General features: G+C 39.8%; 2 protein-coding genes across 2 annotated transcripts; one reads left to right on the forward strand and one right to left on the reverse strand.

Annotated features, from left to right (window-relative positions):
* On the forward strand, positions 218 to 2010 carry LOC109718500 (ran-binding protein 1 homolog b-like). Its single transcript, XM_020244752.1, has 3 exons — positions 218 to 491; positions 1118 to 1243; positions 1579 to 2010. The coding sequence occupies exons 1-3, from the start codon at positions 218 to 220 to the stop codon at positions 1785 to 1787; spliced, it is 609 nt and encodes a 202-aa protein (XP_020100341.1). The 3' UTR covers positions 1788 to 2010.
* Positions 1875 to 6528, reverse strand: LOC109718074 (pathogen-related protein-like). Its single transcript, XM_020244088.1, has 4 exons — positions 6319 to 6528; positions 5861 to 5993; positions 4466 to 4767; positions 1875 to 2227 (listed from the first exon to the last, which is right to left on the reverse strand). Exons 1-4 carry the CDS (start codon positions 6454 to 6456, stop codon positions 2096 to 2098), a joined length of 705 nt encoding a protein of 234 aa, XP_020099677.1. The 5' UTR covers positions 6457 to 6528; the 3' UTR covers positions 1875 to 2095.

Consider the following 12385-nt stretch of genomic DNA (forward strand, 5'->3'; position numbering starts at 1 on the left):
CCTACGCGCTGCTCCCGTACCCCTACGCGCCGTCTCCGCCGCCTATGCGCTGCCCTCCCTCTCTCTCTCTCCTCTCCGCGTAATAGGAGAGCTCTGCCCCTTCATCTCCCCCACTCACTCCCATGCTCTCTTTCTCTCTTTCTCTCTCTCTCTCTCTCTCTCTCTCTCTCTCTCGCGCGCGCGCGCGCGCGCGCGCGTCTCCGCCACCACCGTAGCCATGGCGAGGACCGCCGACGTCGAGCGCCGCGACGAGAAGGAGACCAACGAGCCCGGGGCCGGCGACGACGAGGACACCGAGGCCCAGGTTGCCCCCATCGTCAAGCTCGAGGAGGTCGTCGTACCTGTTAGTTTNGAGCGTCTCTGCCACCACCGTAGCCATGGTGAGCACCGCCGACGTCGAGCGCCGCGACGAGGAGGAGACCAACGAGCCCGGGGCCGGCGACGACGAGGACACCGGGGCCCAGGTTGCCCCCATCGTCAAGCTCGAGAAGGTCGTCGTACCTATTAGTTTTATGGGAATCAAATATTGCTTTCTTCAACCTTTGCTAGAATGCTCTTTTCCCCCCCTCTTACCTGTGTGAATCAATCGCCCTTTTTCAATTCGATTTCACTCTTTTGCCGAACCCCCCCTTTTTTTTTGTTTTTTCCCTGAACCTCATGTTCTGTGTGAGATTTTCTTCTTTTTGCTATGATTTATCTGCTATATGTTTCATTATTTAAGTAATAAATTTTATCCCTTTATTTCTTTTAGTGGATTACCTAATCTGATGGGCTTTTAGTGAAGTAAAATAGCTTGAGTTATTCTATTGTGTGGCTAATTTCATTTTCCGAGATAATTCTTTTTTTCTCTCCTTTTTTTTTTTATTTACTTATGTATAGTTTTGTTTCCAATGTTGTGCAGATTCTGGTCACAAATATGGCTTCTGTAGACTCCACTACAAATATTTGCTGTGGATTCCTTTGGTCACTTTGTGTAGAAGCCAAATTATTCCTTTAGTTTTTTTCCCTCCCTTTTTTCGCCATTTGCTTTTCTTTTTTTTTTTTCTTTGGGCTATGTTTTTCTTGATTTGAAGGGTTTGTAATTGTTATCTGATGTGCGAGATGGTGTGGCTTGCAGTTGTTTCGACGACAAAGATGCGGGAGCATGGTGGGAACGACAAATCGTGCGTTTGGCACGCAACGGACTTCGTCGACGGGGAATTGAAGGAGGAGATGTTTGCTATCCGATTCAGGTCTGTTGAGAGTGAGTTCATCTTTCCTTTCTTTTGTAACTATATTACAACAATATTATGTTGCTTCAGTTCTGTTTTGCCTTCATTGATGTGTTGTAGAATTCTATCTGATTCCATCTGTCGACCCCGTGGAGAGTACGATCTCTCTGTTTCTTTTCATTTTAAAAAAAAAATTGATTCATCTATTTTCGTTTAATATGTGTGCATTGTTGAAGGTTTTGTTGAGCGAAAGAAGCAAATTTTAGGATGAAATCGATAGGATTTTACCGCGATCGAGGCTTAGTTACGTAGATGTAGATGTTGATGTGTAGTTTTTTTTTAAAGTGATTTTTGAAATTTTTTTCAGGAAAACTCAATTTGGATGCAGAGAGCGATGGTCCTGTGGACACTCTCCGGCAAAGCGAGACGCGGCGCTTGCGACTAAGGCAGTGGGGAAGCGGCGGTCAGCGACTGGGTGCTGATCGAGATCGCATGTGCAAGGAGTTCTGCCGAATTGTTTGCAGCGAGGCAAGCGTAAATTTTACTGCCTGCCACGAAGCGCGGGTCCTTAACTAGTTGGGAGTGATAGTGCTTCCAGAAGCACTCTACTTCCGCCTATTTAAATGTATATATAGTGAGGACAAGTGAGCAAACAAGCAGATAGATACGGACACGTCCATTTTATTTTATAACACCGTACATGGGGTAATAAACTAAAGTACAACATTTTGATCTTCAAAAGTTTCAGTAATATTTTTGCTGAGAACTAATTCGGAACAACTTATTCAAGCAAAAAAAAGAAACTAGTTCAAGTAATTTTGTGGAGGATTATTCATTAGCAGATTTGCTTGATTTTTTACTTTCCAAACTTCTTCGTTCGAGGCCTACTTCAAGAAAGGGCAGCTCGACTGAGCAGCCAATGAAGTGTCAATCGGTGCACCTTTGAGGAAGTCTGAAAGGAAGTCGCCGCGCTCATAAAAGAATTCCACTTTCTCCACCCGATTCTCGTCATCAACCTATCATTAATCAATTATCTGAGCATCATAACGATTGATGAGAGATTTGATAAAGCGAAAGCAAACTTAAAATTGAGTTTATGGCCTAATTACAAAAATCCCCTTGTTAAAAGGATCATGACCAATCCAAAAGGTTATGCTATTAAAAAACTGTTTTTGATAATTTATGTATTCAATACTCTCCGTCGTAACGTCCTACCAAACCCCGTGTTGTTAGTCCCCAAGATCAAATTATCGACGAACTCTTGGAAACTAGCCTTCTCGACTAACCGAGTCTAAGGTTTTGTTTTTGTTTTTTTTTTTTTTTTTTCGTGTTGTCTCGAGTTTCTTTCGAGGCCTTCGATGCCTCACCCTTGTAGCTCAATTCATATTTGCATTGAATGAAGCGGATAACGTGCTACTTATTTCTCAAAAAAAAAAAAAAACACTCCCTGTCGCACTGAATTTGTGAATTTTTTATGGGCTCAAGATGTAAACTTATATTAAATAAAAAAAATTAATTAAATGAAGCTTAGAGGCCTAACGGGTGTTGTAATTTAGGATCTGTAACTCACATATAGGGTGGGTCGCCCGGCCCGACACGACTGCAGGCCGTGCCTGGCCCGGCACGATTACTGTAGCATCCGTGCCGGGCTCAGATTTTGCGGCCTGCAGGCTCGGTACCGTACGGCCTGCGTCTGGCCTGGGCCGTACCGGGCCTTCGTCGGCCGGCAGTCCGGCACGGCACGACCCCGCCTAGCATTTTAAATTACTAGGCCTGCCGTCCTGGCGTCCTGGGACTACATGTAGCCTGTAGCCTACATGTGGGGTGCTGTTGCCTGGCTTAATCTTGGAGGGTGGGCCCAACGGCATTTAAGGCGTTGGGTCCCATCCTTTTTTTTAAAATACTTTTTTATTTTTATTTTTTTAAAAAAATGGTCAAAAAGTCAAAAATATTTTAAAAATATTTTTTGTAGTCAAAATGGCAACAATGCCCTCATTAACATTTAAAATTTTAATTGTTAGAGACTGCATTTTGGTCAAAAATTAAAAAATATATATATTATTTAAAAAATTAATTTTTTTTTTACATTTATAAATACTCCTCTAAATCTCCAAACTCATCACAACAAAAACTCTTCCTTCATTTATCTTTAAGCTTTAAATTTTATATAATATTAATTAACAATATTAAAAATTTAAATTTATTGTTAGTGTTTAATTTTTTNTTGGCCTTTTTTTGTATTTTTTTAAAAAAATTATTTTTAAGAAAAAAAGATAAATAGTTTTTAAATTATAAACTTTTGATTTATAATTTTTAATTTATATAATTATATCTAAACTTTAAATTTTATATAATATTAATTAACAATATTAAAAATTTAAATTTATTGTTAGTGTTTAATTTTTTAAAATTTATAAAAAATTTTAAAAAATTTTAAAAAAGTTAGATATAATTATATAAATTAAAAATTATAAATCAAAAGTTTATAATTTAAAAACTGCTTATCTCTTTTTCTTCAAAAAATAAATTTTAAAAAAAATGCAAAAAGAACAATTAGGAAGAAATTCCTTATTACTAGGCCAGTACGAAGCCCGGCCCGGCCCGTGCCGGGCGGGCCAGGGGGCCGGGCCGGGCCTCCCCTATAAATAAACAGGTTGGCACGGCCCGGCCCGGATTAGTAACCAGGACAGGCCGGGCCGGGCCGCTCCCGGAAACGAATCCGTCCGAATAATGTGGGCCGTGCCAGACTGGCACACACCCCTACTCACATACCATATGAAATAATCATTTATATACCTTCAAAAACTTATACTATAAGGCGGAGAAAACCTACATATTATAGGATTATAATATTTTTAACACCTTTTCAGCTTACCAAATCTTCTCTTATTTTACAGTGAAAAAAAATTATATTAATTTTTTCCATATATTTATATCTCAGATAGGTCTAAAAATTTGCAATGCCCATATAATTCAAATGCAGAACTTAATTCACAGGAAAAAAGTTGGTTAAATTATGCAATAAATAGCAAATTCATGTAGTAATAATTCTAGTAAATTAGAAAATCTTTTCTATCTGATTTTAGAATCATTACACAAGTCGTTTTCTTAGATAGATATGTGGAATCAATGCGAGCGATTGGTATTTAATTAAGACAAAGATAAGAATGAAGGATTAAAATTGATGCAATTTTAGATGTAGGAAGATAACTGAAACACAAGCTACAGTGCATGTAGGTTTTAGATCGACTTACAGTGAAAATGGACATGCCGATGAGCTGCGCGAGCTCGCCGGTGGGAGCATGGCCTTTGAAGGGACCCTCGAAGTAGCCCCAGTGCCGGAACTTGTAGACGATCTTCGGGGGCCCGCTGTAGACCTGCAGTATCTCTACGGCAAAGCCGCGCGGGAACGCCGTCGTGAAGGTCGCTTGCGACGTCTCGGTCGACTCCTGCGCCGGGTCGAACACTCGCAGCTCCGGCGGCAAGGTTGTCTGCAGGAACACATTGTAGCTCCCTCCCCTCTCTCCTATTTGTTTTGCTGTTATCTCTTCTGCACCTGCAGTTGCAAACCTGTTATATATATATAAACATGCAGGCCAACTATCTTAACTATCAATTACGTTTTACCTTAGTAGGTGTTCCCTTTTTATCATCATAATATAAAGTTAGAAAAATTAGAAATAATGTTGATGGCTTTTTGATATTATACTATCTCTACTCAGGGGCGGAGCCATTGAGGGACCCACATTGGCCATGGCCCCCTAAATTTTTTAAAATTACATAAAAGTCTTTTATAATAAAAATTAAAATATTATAAAATTTAATTTTAGGGGACCAAATTAATTTTTTTTAATAAAATTTGCGTCTAATTTTTTTTTTTTTGAATTTCTTAGTCATTTCCCTTCAACTTTTACAGTTTTGTTCCTCTTTGAGTATATTATCGTTATTGTTGCTAGTAATAACTGATCAGTAAAATTTGACAAAGTTTTTTTTCTTATTATCCGAGGTCGAATTTTTTTTTCTATTAAATCTAAATCTTGACCCCCCCCCCCCCAATCTTAATTTCTGGCTTCATCCCTGTCTATGCTTGCTATGATTTTTTTTACCATTTAAATTTATTCCAGAGGGGTTTGCTTAATTTGCTTCTTTCCTCCCATTTATTCTTAGGTAATAAAAAAAAAAGGAGAAAACTATGAGTTACGTTTTCCCTTTTCTCCTTAAATTAACAAATTAAACTTGAACAATGCATAAAAAATCTCGATCAACTGAAAAGAAAAACAATCAAGATGCATAGAGTTGAAATACGATGCTTTCATAAATAGGTACAAAGTTCTTTCTTTGTGCTTACGAAGTCAAATTTAACAATTCAGCCTTAGGATCTACAATTGATACTGCTAACTAAATATGATCTAGATTTAGAGTATGATCAAGAGTTTTATTCAGCAATATAATGTGTCTCGCTTGTTAACCAAAACAGATACAAGTCCGTATTAGTTGTTAGTTTTTTAATAGAAAACTTATTAGTCGAATATTTTATCATGCGTAACTGTACAGATAATCGATTCAAAGCTCTTCTTATATAATTAGATTGAATTCGAAAATACAAAGGGCGCCTTTATGCATACGAAAACACCTTTATATGCACGTACCATTTACGCTGAAGCGGAATTTGTCTGGGTTAATAGTTTTCCAGTCTTGGGGCCTTATCTTGTGAACCATCTCCATCTCCCAGGTCTTCACAAGGCGTTGTACTTTCTCTTCGAGAGATCCCACTGGCCATTCCTAATTAAAAATTGCACACAAATATTATGAAAGAAACGTTTTATATAAGATTATTATAAAGTCGAATTAATCTATAATAGCAACTAAAAGCGCGATAACATTGAAAACGAAGGAAAAAACAAATATTGTCACCTACATAATTGCAAATTAATCAGACGAAAAAAGACGCACTGAATTTGCGTGAAGTTCTTTAATTTAGCCATCTATATATTTGTTCTATCAAATAACTTAAATAACTTAAATCAAAACGAATTGTGACGTCGAATAGTAAATCGAAATTTTAAACTTAGAAGCATATATATGCATGTAATCTTTGTATAATTACCTGAGTTCTACCTTCTTCGAAGAGCTTGTTGACAACATCGTAGTTTGGGGGAGCACCATCCCTCCAGACAGTGTTTTTCTCACTCTCTCCGTAAATGAAGGAGCGATATTTGTCACCCTCTACTTCGGCGGAGGCCATCTTAATTAATTAATTTCCTGCAGCTGCTTAATTGCTTAGCATAGGACGAGGTGATGGGTCTTTTATATAGTAACAAACTGATCGATCGAGCTTAATATATTTATTGAATGAACTTGCGTGGAACTTTGTCGTGATCGAGTAATAAATACCAAATTATGTCAGGGTCCGCAAAATTGAATTGCCCACGGAACCTTCCCTTGCAGCGAATGAAAATTCGTTTGGACTGGGTCCGCCACATCAGCCATACACCACCTGCAGCAGCCCCAATTCTAACATGTCCATGCACAATTAAATTCACTCATGTGATTTAAGGAATTGCTGTAAGATTTAAGGAACTGCTGAATCTTACATCACTTTAGCCAATGAAAAAATTTTCAGCCCTACATGCACATTACACATACGATTTGAGATGTTTTTTTTTTTCTTTTTTTTTTTCTTTTTTTTTTTTTTTTTTTCGAGTTCGTATCTGTACCACGTAACAAAAAAAGAAACAACATTAAATATAGTATGTATTAATTCGTAAGAAAGCATATTTTTTATTGGCCAATTTGCATAAAAAATCCACTTATTTTGGGGTTTTGCAAAACCGGGCCACCTTTTTCCTTTTTGCAGATTCGGTCCGCTTTTTCCGCCGCCTGACCAAAATGCCCCTCCTATACAATAGCCTCCTGCGTATTTCTTGACATACGTATACTANCGATGTTAAAGAAAAGAAAAAAAAAAAAAAAACCTCCCTACGAACAAGTTGAAAATTAAAGAATAGTTGATTTAATCTCTTTGATAGTTTAAGTACTTATATAAAATTATTTAAATCGTTAAAGTTAGTGAAGAATCGTTTATTTTGATCTTGTAATCAATGATCATCGATTATCTAGTAATATATATTGTTTTACAATTGAATTGATCAACACTTATGAGTTACCTTTTTTTTTTTTAGTTTTTTTCCCAGGATTATGGTGAAAAGAAAAAAAAAACTCTCTATCCATCGTACGATAGGCGAAGCAAATAAAGTAAATTTTTATTTGAATCAATCTTTACACTTAGTTGATTCTAAGCTTGAACCCAGAGTTCATGGTTGGTGGGTCGGGAAACGATGAACGAGATCCCTGTCAGTCAACAGGATTATGGTGAAAAGTTGATTACGTTAAATTACGACTTATATTTATTTTTTCCGGTTAAACGTATTTTTTAGGTGAATAAAACCCCAAAACGTTTTGGCCCGGTGGAAAAAGGAAAAACGTCTAAGCCAGGCGAAAAAGGCGGCGGACTGGTTTTACGAGGAGGATATGTTATCGGAGGGCGCATAAAGAACTGTATGCATATGATGGGACGGCATGCAAGACCGCGCGTAATTTACTGGGCAAGTTAGAGTCAGTAAAGAGCCTTGGGCCTGTTGTAGGCGGGGGCGATAAGCGGCCGGGGCGACAAAGGACAAACCGAAATTAAGAAATTATGTTATTGAGTGCTATTTACTCTTTTATACGTGCCGGGCTCGTCCCTATTATCACGTTGCGTTTCACTTTGCAGGCTTTTTTACCACGTTGACGGTAATATTGTCACGTAGCGATCCAGCGTGGTCACGTTGGAGAGGTTTTAGTCAGTTTTAAAATGAAAAAGATAAGGAATTATATTAGAGTTGTATCATGACGTTTAATTGCCGATGGGGAGGTTTACTTCTGCTTCGCAGCCGCCGCGTCCTGCAACCGACGCCCCAAGCTTCCAGCCGCTACACGCTGTATTCTCAGCCGTCCGGTCCTTCGAGCCGCCGCCCCGACCTTCCAGCGGCCGCGTCCTGCGAAAAGCTCTCCGCACTGTATCGCCGATTTGCTAACACGTTTGACAAGAATGCTTTCTAGTCGCAAGAATATTGCGTACTTATCCAAGTGTCTACTTGCGGTTATTATCACGTTCTGTCTCACTTTTTGTCTTGTTATAAAAATTTTCTCACGTTTCTACGAACATTCTCACGTTATTCCATATTTATTATCACGTTAGCTAAATTTTCGTACACGTTGCTTTCACGTTATTCCAACATTTGGTCACGTTATAAAACTTTTCTGAGCATAATTCGAATATTCCCAAGCAACCTCTCCAACTATGTTCCATATTATTATCACGTTGCGGTCCAGCCACTTTACTTTTAAATTAAATTTCTTCCAAAATTCATAACATTGTGTCTAGTTTTCTCAAATTCTTAGAGACGATTTCGCACATTGTCTACTATGGATCATGCTTTAAAAGTTTCTAAACCGCAATTGTACTTGTTTTATCACGTTTTTCCAGCTTTAAATATAATAAGATACTACATTTGTCACGTTGTAAAATACTTTTTATAACATTGACCATTTATAACGTTGTTTAAGGATTCGTCATGTAATTAAACACTTGTTCTTAATATAAAAGAAGGAATTTAGGCTCATGTGCTAAAATATGTTTAAATGTGTTATGTTTTTCCTAAACGGATGTTACTTTTTAAGATAATGAAGTTGTTATTGTTTAACTCGTATTATTTTTAATACAATGTCTTTATAGATTAGTAGCTTCGAACAGACGTTAAGGTGCGCGTGTATCGGATTCTATTGTACATATCCGGTCCCCTCTGAAGGCGTCCTCTGACGCTCCTCCTCTAACGTTCATCTTCTGACGCTCCTCTTCTGGCGCTCCTCCTCTGACGCTCCTCTTCTGGCGCTCCTCCTCTGACGCTCCTCCTCCTCTGACGCTCTTCCTCTGACGGCTTCCTCTGACGCTCATCCTCCTCCCAGCAAGCCTTCACATCTAGGTCGTTGCTCCGGAATTCTAACTAAACGTGATAGACCTCACGAAATAAACAGAATTCGGGAAACCTCGAGGCGAGATGGTACTTTATCTGTCAAGTTAGTCGTATTGTATTCTTAGGTAGTTATTGTTATTTCTAGACATTCTTAAATTCTTGGACATACTCTCCTCCCGGTTACCCGAGCACCGTTTATTGCGTGAGGTCTATCGTGCTTAGTTAGAATTGCGGAGTAACGACCTATCATGAGAAGCCTCGCTCGGCGGATGAGGTGCTTGAGACGAAGCCGAGGGAAGCGTCGCTCGGCGGATGAGGCGCTTGAGACGAAGTCGATAGATGGCAGCAACGGAATTGCAGTACCTACTTGACATCGGATCATTGATAACCAGTTCCTACGCTTCCGCTCCTTGCCGCAAGGGCCGTCCTCCTTCTCGGCGCCGTCACATCCTCCTCCGAGGTAGAGCATGAAGCCGCGACGCAAAGGAGAACGTCCCTTGCGGCAACAGCTAAGTGGAGGAAGTGGTTTCCAACACAAAGGCATTTCCCTCTTCGTAGACTTCTTGGCTATAAATTTTTTTGCTTAGCACCCGACTGTTTGGGCGGTCACGTAGAGAAGGAGTGAATTGGCTTATATGGAATGTGCAGTGAGTAGCACGGAAGGTGATCGTAAGTTTTCGCTCCCCTAATTCCCACGGTGCGCGTGCCGCTAATAATCACGTTACATCCCACTTTCTGGTGTTGCTACTAACGTTACCACGTTACACCAGCTGTATTATCAAGTTACTATAGTCTTTCTTCTTTTCTTTACCCAAGCGTTCAGTACATTATCACGTTGCAGGCCATTTTATCATGTTGATCCAAGTATTTACACGTTGATACATTATGATTATCACGTTACCCAAGTACCTTGTCGTTTGTGTGCAAGACCGCTTATCGCACCTATACGCGAGGCTGGCGTCGCTCGTAAATTACGAAGATTTTCATGCATCGCATTGCAGATGCAGTATCCCAGATAAGACAGTCCTATCCTCTGTGGCCGCCAATATAGCTTCAACGGAGCCCTTTTCATTTTCGCTCAACAAATTTATACCGAAGAAGTCAAAGTTACGCGCATTTCCGCAACGTGACAATACCGCTTACAATGAGATTATATAGCGGTCATAACGTGAAAAAAAACGTAAAACAAGGGACCGCAACGTGATAATAATGTCGGATAGTAACGGCTTACAATGACATTATATAACGCTAATACTTTCAAAATAAGGTAAAACAAAGGACCGCAACGTGATAATAATGTCGGATAGCAACGTGGCAATACTGCTTGCAATGACATTATAGAGAAATCATAACGTGAAAAAAACGTAAAACAAATCATAAGCGGTCGGGGCTACAAACGACAAGCCCATAATGAAAAGGCTTTATACACTTTGGTTTGTTCAGACTCTATTATCACGTTGCTCTTCTCTTTACGTTCGACTATAGTACATTGACGATAGATTCGCACGTTGTTATCAAGCGTGGTCACCTTTGTGGAACTTCGTACCTGCCTATTATCAAATTGTAAGATGATTTATCACATTGCTGTTTGTAATGTTCATTTAAGGATGGGTATATAAATATTGTTTCCATTACTCTTAATGTTATACATGTGGTTAAGCAGTATGACACTTTTTTTACTAGCATGTATACTTTCTTAACATTGAGCTTGGTCGCAGCTTAATAATGCACAGTTTTTCTGCGTTCTTAAGACGACGATAGAGCGGCGCAGAGGAGCAGTATAGGAAGACCGTCTTCAGGTTTAAGGAGGGGAAGACATTCATAAGGAGCATACGATTGTCCTTCTAACGCGTCAGTAAACTGACTAGAACGTACCCCTATAGAAGGTCTAACTAGTAGAGGGTCAGTTGCCCTGCCCATGGCGCCGCGGGTTTGTTTAGTTTTTTTACAAGAACATTTATTAAAGGATACTTAAATGTGACGTATTCCTTTGTAACGTGATTAATTTTTATATTAGCCCATTACGACCATGTTAAAGATACGTAATCCATTGTGAATGACGAAAAAGTTTGGGGCGCAACATAAATCCCAAAAATTACCTACTATTCACCTCCATGAAGGGCGGAACCTCTAGTTGTCGGTCGTTTACGGTCACAAGCTTCAGCTTCTCGCCCTACTTGGTCATAAAGCGGAGTAACTAGGAGAGGAGCCACTACAGCTGGTTTTTGTAGAGCCCCGAGTAACGTCAGGGATCCCAGACTATTTCCTTACTGCAGCACATATACGTGAACAGGGGAAGGCGGAGGAACTCATTTAAGACCATCCGCAATTATTGTAGCCTCGACTGCTTCCGGTACACTGAACAATCCAGTTGGTTCAGGAAGGAGGGCTACAGTTATAGAAAGCTTCCGTCATGATTACGCCTCCCCCACCACGAACAGTCCTTAAAAAGTTAAGCGAGGACTAGGAGGAAGCCATTGAGTGGGAACGGCATCATGAAATTAAGGTCCCCGCCACTCCTAGAACACTGGAAGTTAAAATCACAAAAAGGGAAAAAATTAGAACTACATAGTAGGCTACTCCCCCCCTACAGCTGCTAATAACCCACGACAATGGTTTGTTACTTTCTTACTCTAGCATTAATGTGGTAACGTCTTTTAAGAATGTGGTAACGTCCTTCCTGAATGTGATAATATTCCACATAGCGTAATTACTTTACGTAGCAACTTTATAAGTGTGTGGAGACATTACGACACAAAAACGTACTTTCTGAAGCTTCAAACACATCTGAGAAAACAGCGGCAGCTGTCTGCGTGGTTCGCAGAAAAGCCCGCTCTGAAGAGGAAAAAAAGTTACAGGACATGTTTCTTATATTACATCACGTTGTTTCTCCCAATATAATGTGCTTATCGTTATATAACGTGATAAGGTTTTCATAGCTACATTATAGTTGAATGTGAAAATCAATGCGCTCAGCAAAATAACAGGTGGCGGAGGCGACGTCGACGGCTTCAGCCACGGCGGCGGTGGTGGACATGGAAGCGCCGACGGAGGAAGCGTCGGAGTAGACGGCGGAACCGGAGGAGTAAGAGGAGGCGGGGGAAGCGGAGGAGGAAATGCCGGCCGCGGAAGCGGAGAAGGAAGAGGCGTCGGCGTCAG

This window comes from Ananas comosus, linkage group 12, assembly GCF_001540865.1.
Source record: "Ananas comosus cultivar F153 linkage group 12, ASM154086v1, whole genome shotgun sequence".
Taxonomy (NCBI): Eukaryota; Viridiplantae; Streptophyta; class Magnoliopsida; order Poales; family Bromeliaceae; genus Ananas; species Ananas comosus.